The sequence below is a fragment of the Ursus arctos genome, unplaced genomic scaffold (genome assembly GCF_023065955.2).
Source record: "Ursus arctos isolate Adak ecotype North America unplaced genomic scaffold, UrsArc2.0 scaffold_21, whole genome shotgun sequence".
Taxonomy (NCBI): Eukaryota; Metazoa; Chordata; class Mammalia; order Carnivora; family Ursidae; genus Ursus; species Ursus arctos.
Window position 1 is genome coordinate 18696571 of NW_026622886.1, and position 18799 is coordinate 18715369.

Sequence of the window (18799 nt, forward strand, 5' to 3'; positions counted from 1 at the left end):
GAATTTTGCACTAGTCGGGTATAAAAATGTCATGATCAGTGTTCAAAACTATACTATCTGAATCTGCTCCCAGAAATAGACACTTAAAATAGACATTTTTACAACTAACTTTTTAAAGTTCTGTATTTAATTTTTATAATTGTCAACTTGAACAAACCTGTTGGGAAACAATTATGGTGTCTGACAACATATTCATTTTTCTCATGCACTTTTTTGTACCTGCAAGTTTTTACAAGTTTCATTATGCATTGGAAGTTAAATCACTTTTAATCCTACCTTATTCCAGTTATATTTTGGCAAGTTATTAAGACTTAACAAAAGAAGGGTAAGGTAGAGGAAACAATGAAGAAAGAAATTGAAGTGAAAATTTACTTAGATGGTATAATTATTAACATCATCTTAAACTTAATTACTGAGAAATGGTAGGCTCACACCCATTAATGTCTCTTAGAGTATCATTATTTTCAGTTTTCCTTTTAAGATATATGTGAACATGAAAAGCGGGGTGCACTTACAGGTGATTCACATTCACTAAATGATTCTCTGTGCTCTATACTTGGTACAGTGGAAACCTGGAACTCTAATTCCTGTGTGAAAAATCTCTAGTTTTGGAAAACTTTTCTAAAGCAATTCTTAACATCACTAGTTTATTTTGAGAAATTACTGTCCTGTGAATAGTTTCTTACATAACTCTTGACTGCATTGCTTAGTTCTCTTTCTAAATCATTTTTAAAAATTATAGCATGATATTTGGTCACTCAAACAGATTTGTTGAGTTTGAAGTATATTGTCATTTCAAATACGTAACAACATGATGAATAAATAACTTTTCAAAATAAACTCCATTTTGAACTGAATAAATTCCATTATTTACAGAACCTCTCTATTGTTTAAACAGTTGTAGAGGAGAAAGAAAAGAGCTAAATTTCCTTTTTCTGGAAAGCTCAACATATCTGTAGGAGAAACAAATTGTACTTATTTGACATATTTTCTGATCAACATGTTTAAATAGAAATAGGACCTCTCTGAGGAAATTTTAAGCTTTCGACTGGTAAGCTCATGGAGGCTAACAGTGCTATGGAGCCAGAAAAACTTGAGTTGGAACTTCAGTGCAGTATTTTAGCAAATCTTGCATGGAACACATGTGGAAGATTCCATGATGAACAGCAGAGTCCCAGCCCTCGTACTGCCTATAGGCTAGTATAGTGTTTCTCAGAATCTGGTGAGGGACTGGATTTTAAAATTTCCAATCCATCTCGGACCAGAACTTTTGTAAAATACAATAGATTCCTAGAACTGCCAAACTGACATAAAAGTTTCCAATCCCTTATTTACCCTTCTCACTAATATCTTTGCAGACCAATAACAATTTAAGGACCACACTTGAGAATGTTGGCAAAAATATCGGTGTCTATCCTGCCTAAGTAGATTCTGTTTCCTTTTTTTTCTTTTTCTTTTTCAGGCTTTATTTATTTATTTTTGAGAGAGAGAGGGAGGGAGGGTAAGAGGGCGTGCAAGTGTGAGTGGGGGGAGGGGCAGAGGGGGAGAAACCCCAAGCAGACTCTCTGCTAAGTGGAGAGCTGTTGCATGGCTTGATCTCAAGACCCTAAGATCATGACCTGAGCGAAAACCAAGAGTCGGATGCTTAACCGACTAAGCCACCCAGGCGCCCTAATTCTGTTTCTTAATAGCTTTGTGAATTTCAGAAAGTAGTCTAACCCTTTGGCCTAGCTTTCCTCATTTGTAAGATGGGGATACAAATACTGATCTCTCTGGTTGTGAGGAATCCGTGGAATAAAGTATGTGAAAGAGCCTGGTATTGTACACAGTATACAGTAGGTGCTCAAATTGCCTTTTATTACCTTCTTCATCTTCCCTTATAGAATATGAGTGAATCGGAAGAATTCATTTTGTTATCAAACAGTAGCCTTTTTTATAATTCTGTCCCTTCCAGATGACTTTTTCCCTCTGAACTAATTCATTTTAATGAGGAAAGTTCTGATTCCAGTAGGTAGAGAAGCAGTTAAGGGCTTCATTAGTTTAATGGGGTCCCCGCGTAGCTCAGGTCAGGCTCTCAGGGTCGTGAGATGGAACCCCAGGCTCTGTGCTGGGTATGGAGCTTGCTTAAGATTTTCTCTCTCTCCCTCTGCCCCTCCTCCCTCCCTCTCACCTGCATGCACTCATATGTGTTCCCTCTCTCCTCTAAAAACAAACAAAATCTTCATTAGTTTATTTATTTGATTATTTAAAACTATATATCTTTTCTTACCCCTGTATTTTTGGAACAAATCATAAACACTGTAAGAATGGACAGCCAGACTGAAGTATTTCCCATATCATCTCAGATCTGATAGATGTCATGGATGGCCTTGGCCTCTTCCCAGATGGTTTTGAACAGAATGAATCATCCAAAACCCACTTACTTGTACATTTTCAAAACCTCCTAAGCCTTTAATGTAGGAGTGAGAGTAGATCATCTGCCAACCTCATGTTAACATCCTGTCTGGTATGTGCAAATGTTAACTCAGCACAGCCCAGCTCTGATGGGAATTTTAAAAACAGAGCATTAGCCAGGTGAGAGCCATTACCAGCATGATGTGGGTGAAGTCAAAAGAGTCTCTTGTTTCATTTCACTACCGCCACCACACTGTTAAATTCATATTTACCCTTCTACCAAAAGGACCCCACAAAGGTAGCACATGGATAGTTTTAATCCTGAGCACTACTGCCATCTGACTTCATATAAATGAGTTCATGTCTGTGTTATATCCTAGAATATGACTGCTTTAAAATATCTAAATAACAGGCTTTAGATAATCCAGTGGATTTTTTTTTTTAATCAACCACGTATCCAAGTGGCTTGGGAGAAGCTATTGTTTCAGTTACACTTGATTTCCCATGAATAGTTTTCTGTATTAGAGACTCTAGAATAGCATTAATAGATCTTTCTGTGATGACAGAAGTGCTCAGTATCTGCACTGTCCAATATGTCCAATATTTTTAAAATTTAAATTTGTCACTGTAGCTAACACTTTATATATCACTTCAATATATCACTGTAGCTCACTGACATTTCTTTGTTTAGAATTTGCTGAACTAGGTGACATAGCTCATAGAAAAAAACTTAACATCTAGACCAGATAATTTCATCATTTAAACTGTTATGACATTGGAAGGAAGTAGGCTTGGATGGAGGCATGCAGTTTAAAATCAACTCAAGATTCTAGGAGCCAGCATATTCAGTTAGGGTCTTTGATTCATCTGCCTAGTGTTTGTGAGGAAAACTTGGGCCTGTAGCAGCAGTGGCAAGACTTTACAATTAGGGTTTTTTGTGATATATGCTGTGCGCTATCTGCCATGAGCTCCTGGACTTGAAACTAGATTTTTTTTTTAAGTAATCTCTACACCCAACGTGGGGCGCGAACTTGCAACCCCAAGATCAAAAGTCACAGGCTCCACTGACTGAGCCAGCCAGGTGCCCCAGAACTAGAGTTTTTAAAAGGTCCAGTGGTGCACAGTGTCTCTAAGTCAGTACCCAATACCAGTGTTTCCCTTTTCAAAATGGTAGTGTTATCCCTATGGCTGCCAAAGCCAGAAAACTAGGATTTGTTCTTTATTTCTCCTTCTCACTCACTTCTCCAGCCAACCCATCACCAAACCCACTGATTCTATTTCCACTTTACTGCCACGAACTTAGTCCAGAATATCATCTCTTACACAGACGACCATGCCAGCCTCCTCACAGGGGCTCCTGTTTCCATTCTCACCCTTTTCCCAATCTGTTTCTTAAATGATTTTTTTTCTTATAAAATTTCAAGAGTGATTTTCTTAGAATATGTATTAGAACATGTCACTCCCCTGCTTAAAACCCTTTAAATGATTCCCATTGCATTAAGAAAAAGTCCGTGTTACTCCCCAAGGCTAGTAAGTAGAATGGCCTTATATCCCCATCTGCTTTTGATAGTCCCGGTTATTGTCTTGGCATAATGATTATTGGTAGAGTTCCTTTTCTCTTGTTCAGTCATTAAATTATGGTTCCCTCTGCCTAAAAGGTGCTATGTGATTTGGCCTCTAACTCAGATGAGATGCTGGGGCAGGAAGGGTGTTCTCTTACTCACTGACCATGTTTTGACCGTACAGGCCTCCTTCCAGGTCTTAGTTTGGTGCTAAGATTCTTCTGGCTCACAGCTTTCGCTAATGCAGTTTCCTGGAATCTTTGCTCTTCATCTCATTCATAGCTAGTTTTTTCTTAATCCTCCCAATTTGGGCTTAATGTGACCTCCTCAGAGAGGCCTTCCTTGACCATCCTTATCTCTTTCACTTTCCCTTTGTGTTCTTCTTGGCGTTTAATATAATTTGTATATTTGTTTGCTTCCTTGTTTATTTTGGTCTACTTTACTAAAATGTAAGCTAGGTGAGGGCAGGGATCATATCTCCAGCACCTAGCATCATTCCTGTTTGTTGAAAGGCTTTCAGTAGACGTTTGTTGAATGAGTGAGTGTGACTAATTGATCAGTGGTTAAGAATTCTGCCTCTGCCACTATGTGCTCTTGGACAAATTAGTCAAGCCTTGGTTTCTTCTGGAAAATGGGAATAATAATAATAATCGCATAAAGTTTGTGTGATGATGGGGCACCTGGCTGGCTCATTCAGTGGAGTATGTGATTCTTGATCTTGGGGTTGTGAGTTTGAGTCCTACATTGGGTGTAGAGGTTACATAAAAAAAAAATAAAATCTTAAAAAAACTAATAAAGTGGATGTGACAATTAAATGAGATCATGCAAAATAAATGTTAAACACTTAAATAGTTTTAGCTGCAGGTTAAGTGGAGGGCCTTTAAGATAAATTGCTCTGTTATTCAGAACTTATTTATATAAATTAAAATGCATACTATTTAATTACGATGTTATCAAATAAACTTTTAATCAAATCAGTCAAAATAGTTTGTTCCTGAAATAGACCCTATTAACTTTCTTCCTCCACTAGAAGGTAAGTTCCATGAAGACAGGGATTTTTACGTTTCATTGATTCTTATCTCAGTAAATTCATATTTGTTGAATGAATGATAGACAACTGATGAATAAAATAGTACTTGGTAAAACTGTAGTTATTTATATTTGTTTTTCCTTGTTGTAGCAGAAGTTGTCCAATCCAGAGGTTGCTATTGTATTGTATATAAGTGCACATTTTATAGGTAACACACCTTACTTAATATAGTTCAGTGCAAGTGATACATTTTTTTGTTGTTGTTTTTGTTATCTTATTCTCCCTTTGTTGGGAGACTGGTTTAATAAACAGCTTTATAAATTTATTTTATGAATGTCCAAATAGCATGATTTTAAAAATATATATTTTGCAAGGGAATGATCAGAGACTTTGAGGTCTTTTTTGACAAAGATGGGCTGATGAAGTAGTAAAGGGATACTGGTAAAGAACCATCTTTGCTCCACTCATTTCTTTAGGTTGGGACACAGTTACCTTAAAAATTTGAAGAACTCTCAATAAAATCCATAGAGTTAGAGGCAAAGTTACTTGGACATCTATATGTCTGTTAGTAACTAGGATATATCTTTTCTTTTTTTTAAATGCATTATAAAAAAGAATAGAAGACTTTCTCACAGAACCTTTCAGTTTTTCCCATCTCAAAATAACTTCATCCTTTTCAGCTGAATACACCCTGTCTTTTGAGTCTTGTTAACCATTTAATTACCATTTATTTGTTCTTTAGTGGTAAAGAATTCTGTTTTAGAGTCTTTTCACATGGCTGCCTAACCTTTTTGAGCCGCTTCCTTCATGTGACTGCCCTTCACTGAATGAAGTTCATTGTTAAGAGCCCCTTTATCTTACTGCTGAGGTGTTTGTTTTCCCTATTTTGGTTTGGTATTTCCTTCTCGTGACATGCCTGTACTTCAGTGTTCTCCTTCCAGACTTTTAGGGACTTGTGGATCATAAATGAGATTCATGTGATCATTATGAATCAAATCTTCTTTACTTAAATAAACGGCCTTCTGCTGAACACACTCTGTGTGCCTTGAAACATGCTAAAACTATGTTACATAAATTGTCTATTTTAATCCTCATAACAACCCTATCAAATGGATGTTATTTCTGTTTCTTAAATGAAGGAAACTATTTGCCCAAAGTAACCCACTATTAAATGGCAAAGCCAGACTTTGAACTCTGGTCTCTCTGATACCTTGCACTTAGTGATTGTTCAGAAATTGATTAAAAATTATTACTTGAAATTTCTAGGATGCTGTATAGGGAATAGTAGTATATCATTGGGTATATGAGCTTGTTTTCAGAATTCTTTCAGTTGGCCCAAGAAACCAGAGAAATTCTAGTTTTTCCTCTTCTAAAGAGTAAAATGAAGCTAGATAGGATATATTATGATTATTTCCTATTAAGTTGTTAAGGGAATTAGAGACTGGAGATAAAGGACAGGTTTGGGTCATGTTTTATACAGTTTGCTCGCATTGATGACTATGCATCAAAAGGTCTGAGCATATTGAGAGGGAAGAATCATTTCATTGGTCAGATATTTTAATTTAAGGACAAAATCAAATTGTTAATGTTAGGACTTTCTACCCTCTCTACATTTACTTCATAGCTTCACACCCCTTTCTGCATATTTATCAAAGCTCTTTGACCTTCGCAGCTGCTTTGCTTTTGCTTAATATGAAGTGTTTCTTAATAACCTTTATGAAGGCAGGGAGCCCTACAGAGTTCCCTACCCGTCCATATGTCCGTTTAGTCTTTGTAATCCACTGGGTCATCATAGTGGTTAAGTAATGCCCTCAGGTCAGGAAGCCCAGTCCGGACAGCTTAATTAAGTCGCTTACTTCTCTTTGGCACAGAGATGTAAAGCCTGACCCCACGAATAAGACCATCTGTTTTGTGCTTCACTGCTTTAGATGTTCATACATGACTTGATTTGCATTGATTTTTGCTTAGGTCTTGCCCAAGTGATCAGAGCTTGTAAGGCTAGTATGTTAATACCTCAAAGGAACCGAATGTGTTTTAGAAGTTGATCTGGTTCTCATTTGTAGGTTTTCTTGGAATTATTAAGCATAGTATTATGATATGCTTTATAATTCAGGAGCCTATTTCTGTTTCTAAAAATGCCAAGTTGAACACACATTTGGTTACTGTAATCAGAAACTTGAGTGTAGGTGGTTCCATTTTACATACAGAATCTTTGGTGGGTTTTATGTTGGAAGCATAGACTGAAGTACATGTGGTTGATATCAGTAAACTCTGTTGCTTGCCTCGCATTTTCACACCCCAGTTTCCACACCCCTTCCATTTTAATTACCCAGCTTTTCCAGTGTGGAAAAGTATACTCTGGATCTAATTTTTGACGTGCCAGTCGTGTGGTCTTGCATCCTCACTGATTTAGTCCAGGAGGTGTTGGGGAATTTAAATTCTTCTGCCCAAAAATAGTTTTGCCTCTGGCTCTTAAGTGTCATCACACTTTCCCAAATTATCCTGGATGTTAGCATTTAGAAAAATAACCAGACATATGTTGTAATCATCCTTTTTATTTAAAAAAAGAAAAATGTTTTCTTCCTAGTGGCACCAGTTCTGGAAATGGTTGAGGTTCATGAAGAGCTGAGAAGTTAAAGATTCTGCGTGTAGTTCTTGTGTGAATTAGTTACATCTGACACTGGGGCCATAGTACATTGCTTTCTAGGGATGGTGACCCAAGAGGTGAGGGGACGAGCTTTGGGCCAGAGCTGCTATGTGCAATTATGAAGGCCTTGGTGTGAGTTGCATTGGCGTGGGGTAAGAGGTAGCCTTTCCTGTTTTCAAAAAGGTACAATGAAGAATAATTGATGGCCCTGGTAATGCCTGCTTAGAATATATAACTTCCTGCAGCACTCGGCTGGTTCAGTCAATTAAATGTCCAACTCTTGACTTTGCTCAGGTCATGATCTTGGGGTGTGAGATCAAACCCCACATTGGGCTCCACGCTGAGCCCAGAGTCTGCCTGAGATTCTTTCCTGCTCCTTTTCCCTCCCCCTCTGCTCCCCTCTCTTCCTGTGTGTGTGTGCACGTGTGCACACGCGCTCTCTTTCTCTAAATTAATAAATAAAATCCTTTAAAAAATTATGTAACTTCCTGGGTCCTGGGAATAATTTGTAATAGATAGCTAGATAGAAACTCTAAATTTCTATCATCTCTATTAATTGTTCTTTTGCTCTTTTAATTATTAAATTTCTATTACATTTTGTTGTGCTACTTATAATTTTAACAAGGGCAGTATGGGCCTCTACTTCCTTCAGAGCTACCTGCCATCATCCAGTAATCCTGGAATAAGTGACGCTTTGATATGTGACAGACGCCTCCAGTTAGAGGCGGCCATCTCACTGGTCTGCCCAGTGTGAATTTGGCTGGCCTCTGTTGAATGTTTCTTAAATAAACAAGTTTCCCTTTTGGCAATGGTGGCAGACATGGAATGCAAGAGTCTGGCAAAAGTTGTGTCAAATAGGGTCCTTAAGCTGCTTAGCTGCTAGTGGCTACCGTTCACTGTTGTGACTGAGGAAGTATCTTCCAACTGGAAAATAAAAGTCGTCTTGCTGCCAGGGGACAAACATGTTCATCATTTATTCTACCAGAAGAAGGGGCAGTGTTTATTGCTTTGCTGAACAAGGATTTTTTGCATTTAAGTTATATTAATCATAAAACTGGTACCAAAAAAGAGAAAGAAAGTACTATAGAAGATGTTTTAACTGTTCTTTGAATGTTATTACAATTGAGGAAGTTATTTGTGACATGTAAATATATTCTGTAGTTCTGCCTGATGGAAAAATCTAATGACTTTGAAAAGCATTAAGTAGCTCTATTTTCTCTTAGTAAATGTGAATGCTAATAGAAACAAGCTGCTGGGAGGTGGAATTTGGCCAATATCCATTTGGTTTCTGGAGATGTTTTGTGTGGTTTTCTGGATTGGAGTTTATGCAAGTTACAGATTCCTATTTTATATTACAGTAATTAGCTGTAAAAGTAGTTCTTTCATTACTGCTGTAAGTATTTAGTTCCTTTGGGCCAATGTGACTGTTGGACCAATAAAGTTAGTCCCAGGTACTGAAGCCTGAGCAAAGGGCTTATTAGCACCTGTTCCACACAGGAGGATTTGAATTGTCTGAAATGACCATCCTTTAAGTAAGAAAGGAATCCTTTCACATACTTTTAAATGTTACGTAAGGTTTTTGTCCTTCACAAGAAGCATAAGAAGTGCCTGTGGTTAATGTATGTGTGTTGGAGGCAAGTAGTTGAAGGGAAGGGGGGAGGGGGGAGAAACCGGTATCTTTCTTGTCTGTTTCATTTGCCCAGTGAATCCCTGAAGGGAAAGTAGTTAGAAACAAAGATAAAGGAAGATGAAGCCTAGTAGAGTCTGTTTTACCCAACCTTTGCTTTAAGGTTTTAATTAAACCTGCTGTTTCTGAGAAGGATCAGTCTCTGTTTTTGAGTCCTAAGGACTTTGGAACAGATTCCACTATTGTTTTACTTATCCCCTGAGGGTGGGCCTCCAGATAGGGTGAAACCAGACAATTAGGATCTCAGACACCACCACCCTTCCCACGTCCTCTGGGGTGATGGGATGGGATGGTGTGGACTTATCTTAAAACATGGTATAAATAATTTCTAGGGAAAAGTTAACAGAAAAGAACATACAAGGAGAAAATTTTTTATTTTGCAAAAAGTGTAAATCCTGGTGAGTTTATCAAGAAGTCAGTAGGAGGGAGAGGAGAATTTAAGGTCCACAGTGAAAATATTTTGCTGATTCTGTGTGCCAAACACATTGCAAAAAGCTTTAAGTGTGTTATCTGATGGTGTGCGATATGAAAGTCTCATAACCCACTTAACAGATGAGGAAAATGAGGCTAGCCCAGGGAATACAGTAATACTGGGTCCAGTATTCTCTGATTATCAAGAGTGTGCCAGTGTCCTCCACATGCCTTACCTAGAATGCTCTTGTTGTTGGGAAATAATTACTGAAAGTGAACAAAGGGACTTTCCAGAGTAAAGTTAAGTAAGATCTCTTGGGGACTTCTAAAATGAATGGATTGTGTTCGTATAGCACTACTGGAATAAGTCTAAAGGCTACTTAGAGTTGCAGTACGATTTCCAGATACCCTTTAATGTAATTACGAAGTTTGGAGATCAAAAGATTTAAGAGAAATATCATACAGACTGTTTTAAAACCAAATATCTACCCTAGCCACTTTGTTGTGGTAGGGTGGTTTTTTTGGTTTTTTTTTAATCTGGCTAAGCGGGATAGGAGGAAGTGGGCACTTTGAGTTTGTAATTCTACATGGAAAATACAGTTTGTGATTTATGTTGTTTTAAAAAGAGAAGCACATGGGGGGGGGAAGCTTTATATCAATTATATGTCTATGTGTGTTATTTTTCCTTCTCTGAACCATAATAGGATTTCCGAGATGCAGTGGCCCATGCTTCCAGGCAACTTGGGAAACCTGTGATTGAGGACCGGATCCTAAATCAGATCCTGTACTACTTGCCTCAGCTGTATGAGCTCAACCGGGATCTACTGAAGGAACTGGAGGAAAGGATGTCAAACTGGTAAAAATGGACTGACCAGCTTTCCCAGAGTCCCAATTTTAGATGAAGCCATAAGGGCCGTGCTTGTGACAGAGAGGTGGTGTTCCTTACATTGAGTTGTTTCAATGTATTGAATTTCCTTGGCAGTTACCTGTAGATTGGTCGTTTTATTTTTTTTTTTCCCTCAAGATTTTGTTTATTTGAGGGGTGTGTGGGTGGCACAGTCATTAAGCGTCTGCCTTCGGCTCAGGGCGTGATCCTGGCCGTGGGATTGAGCCCCACATTAGGCTTCTCCGCTAGGAGCCTGCTTCTTCCTCTCCCACTCCCCCTGCTTGTGTTCCCTCTCTCACTGGCTGTCTCTATCTCTGTCAAATAAATAAATAAAATCTTTAAAAAAAAAAAAAAGATTTTGTTTATTTGAGAGAGGGCTAGGGAGAGTGAGAAGGAGGGAGGGGGCAGGGAGGGAGGATGAGCCGGGGAGGGGCAAAGGGAGAAGAAGACTCCCCGATGTGGGGCTGGATCCCAGGACCAGGAAACATGACCTGAGTGAAGGCAGACCCTTAACCGACTGAGCCACCAAAGCGCCCCTACAATGGCTGAAATTCACAACCTTGATACACTGAGCTCAATTCTAGAAATGTTTAAATTCTTTGGTAATATTGCCTCAAAAACAAGAAGGGTCCATATTCAGCCAGTTTAACTTTCTGTATGTGACCTTTGATAATCAAGGTTTTTGAGATTGCGGTAGTTTACTTGATATATTCACATCGAAATGTTTTTAAATGCTTTATTATCTTTTCTGGAATTTCATGAATCTTTGTTTACATTTTGGAAAACAGACCATTTACTGAGATAATAGTTTTGTTTGGTTTAGAAAATTTACATGTATATGATAGCATTGTAAGCTACAGATTTCCAAACTGGAATACCAAAAGGTTAACTACTTCCTTGGGTAGTAGAAAGTAAGCAGACACTTTGGTGACATCTTCCGAAATATGTAGAAAATTTGTTCTAGGAGTTTTGAATTTATTGTCCCTGGGGAACCCCAAATGATTAGAATAGCAAAATAGTGTCGCCTACTTTCATGATTAAAATCTCCCTGTAAGCTTTCTTTTCCAGAAAAATACGTCTTGTTGGGAAAATATGTTAGACGAGTGATTAATTCATAGCTGCAGCCTAAGTGTAAAATAACACAGGGTTAAGGACTGAGGGATGACTAAAAGTTATTTTTAAAAGTCATGATAGAAATAAAATGTGATTACAAAGAGTTTTCCTGTACATACTTTGTCATTCTTCTTACAAAAATTATCTTAAAGTTACTCAGTTGCCTTTCAAAGATATGTGTATTTATGAAAGTGGGTGTTATAAGAGGCTTGAATTTATTTTTTACTTGTACTGAAGTTTTCTCGAGTTTAGATGGATAGATGTTCTGCGTTAAAGTATTAAGCATTCCTAAGAAACAGACTAAATTGATGAAAGGGACAGCTGAAATGATAATTATGGGAAAAGCTACACTTATTACTGACATAAAAGTCTTCTAATCCTTGGATTAGATATTTTCTACTTAAATATTTTTCTCTTGGGGCCTTCAAGTTAGGACATACTGTTTGATTTTAGTATGCTTTCTAAAATAACATTTATTTTTACATTGGTTTTTAATAACTGTTGAGATACTTCATTTCTGCCTTCATCAAGGTTTAGATTATCTACAGTGTGCTGGTCAGGGCTCTAAGCGTGGCGGAAATATCACATTTTACAAAATAGATAAGGCTCTTGCTCTCATAGAGTAGACATTTTAGTTGGGGGAGAACCAGAAAAATGGACAAGAAACATTGGATAAAAGCAATTTCTTTTTTTTTTTCTTTTTAAAGATTTTATTTATTTATTTGACAGAGAGAGAGACAGCCAGCGAGAGAGGGAACACAAGCAGGGGGAGTGGGAGAGGAAGAAGCAGGCTTCCAGTGGAGGAGCCTGATGTGGGGCTCGATCCCAGAACGCTGGGATCACACTCTGAGCCAAAGGCAGACGCTTAACGGCTGAGCCACCCAGGCGCCCTGGATAAAAGCAATTTCTGACCTGGAAAGATGTAAAATAAGATGGATGTGCTGGCGAGTGAAGATTGGGTGGCGGAGGAAGGCCCTCTGAAAAGGCACAGCACTTTAACATAGCATCTGAATGAAAAGGAGGAGCTGGCCAGGGTTTCCTATTTCCAGGCCTGCAAAGCCATTAGTAAAAGTTTGTAAAGTGGGAATGACTCCGTATGTCAAAAGAATATATAAAGAAGCCCAGTGTGGTTGGAGAGTACTGAGAAAGAAGGAGAGAAGTGTGAAATGGGTCAGAAAAGTAGGCAGCAGCAGGACCAATGGGGCTTTGTAAGCCAAGGGAAGGAGTTTGTTTTTCCTGCTGAGTCCCATAGAAGTTGGGACACCTGTTGGAAGTCACATGGTGTAATAGAGGGTTTTAGACTCTCTGGTTGCACAGAAGGATGAGATGGTAGAATCGAGGAGACTGGTCAGAGGGCTGGCAAAATCCAGGCGACGTGATGGTGAAGAGTAGGCATTTGGGGATAGGAGATGTCTTAAAAGAAGAGAGAAGAGGAAGAACTGAAGGCTTAGACTTCTTGGATATTGGATATGTTTTGGATACATTAATGACTCTTTTTATATTTTTGTGTCTCTCTTCTCTTAGGACTGAACAACATAGAATTGCTGATATCTTTGTAAAGAAGGGACCATATCTAAAAATGTATTCCACGTACATCAAAGAATTTGATAAAAATATAGCTTTGCTGGATGAGCAGTGTAAGAAGAACCCAGCTTTTGCTGCTGTTGTTAGAGATTTTGAGGTATTTTTGCTCCCATATAATGTTGAACCCTTTTTTCTTCATTTGTTGTTTTTAAAGCTGTAATAATTTGTAATCACTGAGAACAAAAAGATATTAAAACATAATCCCTTCAAAGTCAAAGACGGGATTGAGTAAATTAAAAGGTGAGAAATCGTGTACAAGATTTAATTTTGAAAAATCTATGATTGCGTGCTGGAATATGTTGATGGGTCTCCTTTTTTTTAATTGTGGGGAAATACACATAAAATAAGACTTAACCATCTTAACCGTTTTTAAGTGTATAGTTCAGTAGCAGTAAGTACCCTCACATTGTTTTGCAACCAATCTCTACAACTCTTTTCATCTTACATTGCAAAACTGAAACTATGGCTAAAACAACACCCCATTCTCCCCTCCCCCAGCCCTTGGTGACCACCATTCTACCTTCTGTCTCTGAATTTGACTACTCTAGGAACATTTCTTTTCCTTTTATTCTTCTAACAACTAACCTACATTGAAGTATAGGAAATATAATTTGTTTCCCTTCAGATAAATAACACAAGTTCAGTGTCAAAGTTAAGAAGAATTAATGACTGTTTATGACCAAAGCATTATGTTTGGACTCAAAGCTATGATAGTACAAGCCTGATTTGATTGGGGATAAATGACATTAATACATCTCTTAAAAATTAGTTTTAACTAAAATTTTATTTAAGTCCTTCCCCCCAATCTTGGATAAAATGTGAATTATTATGTTTTAATACTCATTTCTCTCTTTTGTAGCTAAAAAAAAAAAAAAATCAGCGAATTCCAGTCACACAAAATTAGAAAAGTTTTAGAAAGATTTAAGATATTGCTGATTCCTTATTTGTACATTAAACACATAATTAAACTGAAAATTATTTGTTGTCTTTTTCCCCTTTTTTTTTCTTTTCCTCTGCTCTGATGTCTTCATGCTGTTAAGCAAGGAAGTGTGATATCTATAGCTATGGCAACTGATAATTGACCCAGGTTTTCATCAGTGTCCAGTGCGTTGTTCCGTTGCCTTGGCAGCAAAAGAAAACATAAGACGAGGGGAAAATTAGCTGTCTTGGTTAATGATGCTTGTGTGGTAGACGCTTTCTTAAATGCAGTATCATTATAACTTTCTAATTAATTCTGTGTACCAGACCCTAGAGGTGCGTATTTAGAAAAAGATGAAATGATGCGAGCAAATCTAACAAAACCCTTCCCCACCTGCCTGAGCTGTGGAAGAAGTAGAAGTGCAGGACATCTTCGGACGCAGGGACATTTTCACCCGGCCATTTTGATGCCACCTCACAGTACATTCCTGTGTCGGAGAATGTCTACGAAAACCAGGATTGGGCAGAAGTGTCTATTGCACATACTAGGGAAAAGCACTTTAAAGGCAAAATGAAATGTCCTTTTGGCCAAGGCAGAATGGCTGTAGTATCAGATGTCTCTCTATACACCAATTTGGGAGCTGTCTTTTATAGCCATTCATCTGAAAAAGAAATTTTATGTCACTCAGGCTTATTAGAAAAGGCATGCTTAGCAAGGCTGCTTTTCAGGTTAGACTTAATTTCTGCAATGCTCTCCACTACCACCAGTTGTTATCGTGGGTATATCGACTGTAGGCCCTGCTTATTATTTCAGTCGTGTTCCCAGTAGCTTTATTTCTTCTGCCTTATCTCGAGGGCCACACAGGGTTTGTTTGTGCTTGTGAATACGTTGGCAAATACTTGCCTCAGTGGCAGCTGCTGAGGATGGTGGGCTCTAACTGACCTAGAGCGCAGGCTCAGCCACCCCTGCGTGTGAGAGTGAGCCCGCGACTTCAGAGAGCTCCCTGCAGGAGAGGGTGGGCTATGGCTTCACTCTCAGCATAATAGCTGTGCCTTAAAACATAGGGAGCTTCTCTGGGAGTCCCCTTCCAGAGTTGTTGGCTTTCTAAACTTTGGCTTCCTGGGCACTTGAATCTGGATCCCTTCCTTCTTGAAAGAACGCTTGTGTTTATTTTGGATACGTTTTCCTTTCAGATGAGCCCACGCTGTGCTAATCTGGCCCTCAAGCACTACCTGCTCAAGCCAGTTCAGAGGATCCCCCAGTACAGGCTGCTGCTGACAGGTGGGCTGCTTCGACAGTTTGCCAAAGACCTGCTAATGTTGCTTTTATGAAACTCTCCCTCTCTTCAGAACACCTCTCTAACACTCCAGTAACTCCTTGTCTAATACATGGATTTATGGATTGATTACAACCTCATGTATATATCGCTAGAACTACACTCGTCTCGGTTCTTTGATCATCCCTGCATGCATTCTCTGCTCTGGGCATTCATACATGTACGTCGTACCCTCCCAACCTCACATCCCTGCATCATTTTACCTGATTAATATTATTAATCCCAACGATGTCCTTTCCCAACCACTCAAGAATGAGTTGTAGGGAGTCACTCCACCTATTTGTATAGCAACCGTTGTCCTGGTCACTTAGCTCAGAGGGTGTAAGGACTGATTAATGTGCTGTGTACATAGAATAGTGCTTTGGTCACAGTAAGTTGTAAATCAGTATCGGCTGCTATTAACAGTAGACCCTTATCATCATCATCATTACTATGTTGTTGTCATGGTCATTGTATCTTCTACTAGACTGTAAGCGTCAAGATTACAGGGCTGTGTCTATCTCGCTTACCGCTATAATAGTAAAAAAATAAAAAGATGAAGAGGGGAAGGCTATGAGTGGAGTGAAGGCGTATACTGTGCTCAGGGCTTTATATTCATTGGCTCTCCCAAGTCTTCACCATAGCTGTGCATATATCACAATATTATTTACATAGATGTAATAATAGGTTTATAGAGATAAGTGTCTGGCATCACAGAAAAGCTAGTGCAGTCTCACCCTAAGTGTAGTATCCAACACATGCTACTAGGTCCTCTGGAGTATTTGCTGAAATATAGTGGATATACAGCGAATTAATATACATATATAGTGCGCATTAAGAATTATGTCAAAATGGAGCACCTGGGTGGCTCGGTTGGTTAAGTGTCTGACTCTTGATTGCAGCTCAGTTCATGATCTCGGGGTCATGGGGTCAAGCCCGATGTCAAGCCACACTCAGCTCGGAATCTGCTTAAGATTCTCTCTCTCTCCCTCTGCTCCTTCCCCTGATCGCACTCTCTCTTTCTCTCAAATAAATACAAAAATAAAATCTTTAAAAAAAAGAATTCTGGGGGCGCCTGGGTGGCTCAGACGTTAAGCGTCTGCCTTCGGCTCAGGGCGTGATCCCAGAGTCCTGGGATCAAGCCCCACATCAGGCTCCTCTGCTGGGAGCCTGCTTCTTCCTCTCCCACTCCCCCTGCCTGTGTTCCCTCTCTCGCTGGCTGTCTCTCTCTCTGTCAAATAAATAAAATCTTTAAAAAATAAAAATAAAAAAATGAATAAATAAAAAATTCTGTCAAAATGGATAAGAATATCAAAATGCCACCACAACTATAAATCAATCTGTAGTAAAACAGATTTTGAGGTACTTGGTTCTTATTGGTATTCTTAAAAAATGGTGTGCATGCTCCTTTCCTTTATCTTTTCTCATAAGCCAAGAACTGTGTTGGATAGAGTAGGTGACTGCTAGAAAGCCAGGATTTCCTGATACTCCTTTAGGCAAAGCCTTCCTGGGTTACCTTTTAAAAGACAAAGTGCTGTTGAGGAAGGCCCACCTTCAGCATCAGGACCTGACTACCCTAGGTGTTTCAAGTGTTTACTTCAAATTTCTAACTGTGAATCAGATGCTAGATTTTTCTCTGGAATGACATAAGGCAAACCACATAATTTGAGGATATCCTGTCCATTTGTACTTTCTTTCCTCTGCTTTTGGCAGAGATTTGGAATACACAGGACAAAAGGAAGTACCGATGCATGTGTTGTGTTTTTGCTAGATAAGTTCAATGCTGTATCGTAAATGAAGCTATCAGATGGCTTAGGCTATTTCTACAGCTGTGGAATGAAATACTGTTTTTAGTGGCAAAAGACTACCGTGGTTTCAAATGAGAGAAGGATGGAGCAGGACTCTGAAATTTTAATGTAAAAAATATCCCCCCCACACTATGACTGATCTAAGTAAAAAAGTTACACATACATTTAACTTAGGATTCATGCAGTTTGGTTTTAGCTGAGAAATGATGAAGTAGTGAAAGCAAGTTTTTAAAAATTCTTTTTTAAGAGAACAGATTTCATGTGTTTTGTGATAGCAACATAATGTAAGCTTGGGGTTGTTTTAGTTTTGAGCTTCCTCTTCTTTAATCTTAAAGCCATTTACCCCTCCTTTAAGTTGGAAAATCTCCATTATTTATTTATGTATGATAGACCCTCAGTAATTACGGACTTACTGAAGGGTAACAGTGATGAGTGGATTGTTCAAGGTCACAGAGTCAGGACTGAAGTTTCAGAGATTTTGTAAAGAAATAACATAGGAGAGCCTAGGTGGCTCAGCCGTTAAGTGTCTGCCTTCGGCTCAGGTCATGATCCCAGGGTCCTGGGGTCGAGCCCTGCATTGGGCTCCCTGCTCAGCGGAAGCCTGCTTCTCCCTCTCACACTTCCCTTGTTTGTGTTGCCTCACTCACTGTCTCTCTCTGTCAAATAAATAAATAAAATCTTTAAATAAATAAATAAATAAATAAATAAATAATATAGGCTTCATGTTCTTTATCCTTTGCCTTTTCTTCCATTGATTCAAATTCTTCCTTTCCTCCAATCCTGACCTGAAATCCCCCTTTGCTTCTGAAGTCATCTCTCATTCCTACAGTCCTCCTTGACCCTTTCTATTAGTGCCATGTGACCTAGCAGATATTTACAGTCGTCCCCCTTTACTCGCCAGGGATACATCCCAAGACCGCCAGTAGGTGCCTAAAACCATGGATAGTACCACACGCTGTGCATGCTTTTGTTTTTTTCCCCTACCTACACACCTGTGATAAGGCTTCATTTATTAATTAGTCACAGTAAGAGATTAGTAACAATAATAATAAAATAAAATAATTATAACAATGTACTGTAACAAACATTAAGTGAATGTGCTGCAAAATATCTTATTGTACTATGGTTACCCCACTTGTGATGACGTGAGATGATAAAATGCCTATGTGATGAGACAAAGTGAGGTGAGTGACATCAGACACACTTATCCTTAGTCTGCCTTCGACCTTCTGTGACATGTCAGGAGGATCAGCTGCCTCTGCTCGCACAGCAGTTGACTTTGCGTAACTGAAACCGTAGAAAGTGAAACTACAGATATGGGGGGACTAAGGTATTCAGTGCCTTGTGAACTTGCTAATATTTTTCTAATTTGAATAGTGGTTCCTTAAATTGATTATAAACTCCTTGAGGTCAAGGACTGAGTCTTTACCAACAATTGAGTGC

The 18799-nt window shown here is 38.7% G+C and overlaps 1 protein-coding gene across 3 annotated transcripts in view; it reads left to right on the forward strand.

Annotated features, from left to right (window-relative positions):
- Positions 1-18799, forward strand: part of FGD6 (FYVE, RhoGEF and PH domain containing 6) — a 110420-nt gene that overhangs the window by 52112 nt on the left and 39509 nt on the right. For all 3 annotated transcript variants that reach the window (XM_026499861.4, XM_044384528.3, XM_026499862.4), the window contains exons 6-8: positions 10436-10587; positions 13255-13411; positions 15427-15514. In XM_026499861.4, coding sequence (XP_026355646.1) covers positions 10436-10587; positions 13255-13411; positions 15427-15514 — 397 coding nt within the window. The remainder of the gene's footprint in view (positions 1-10435; positions 10588-13254; positions 13412-15426; positions 15515-18799) is intronic.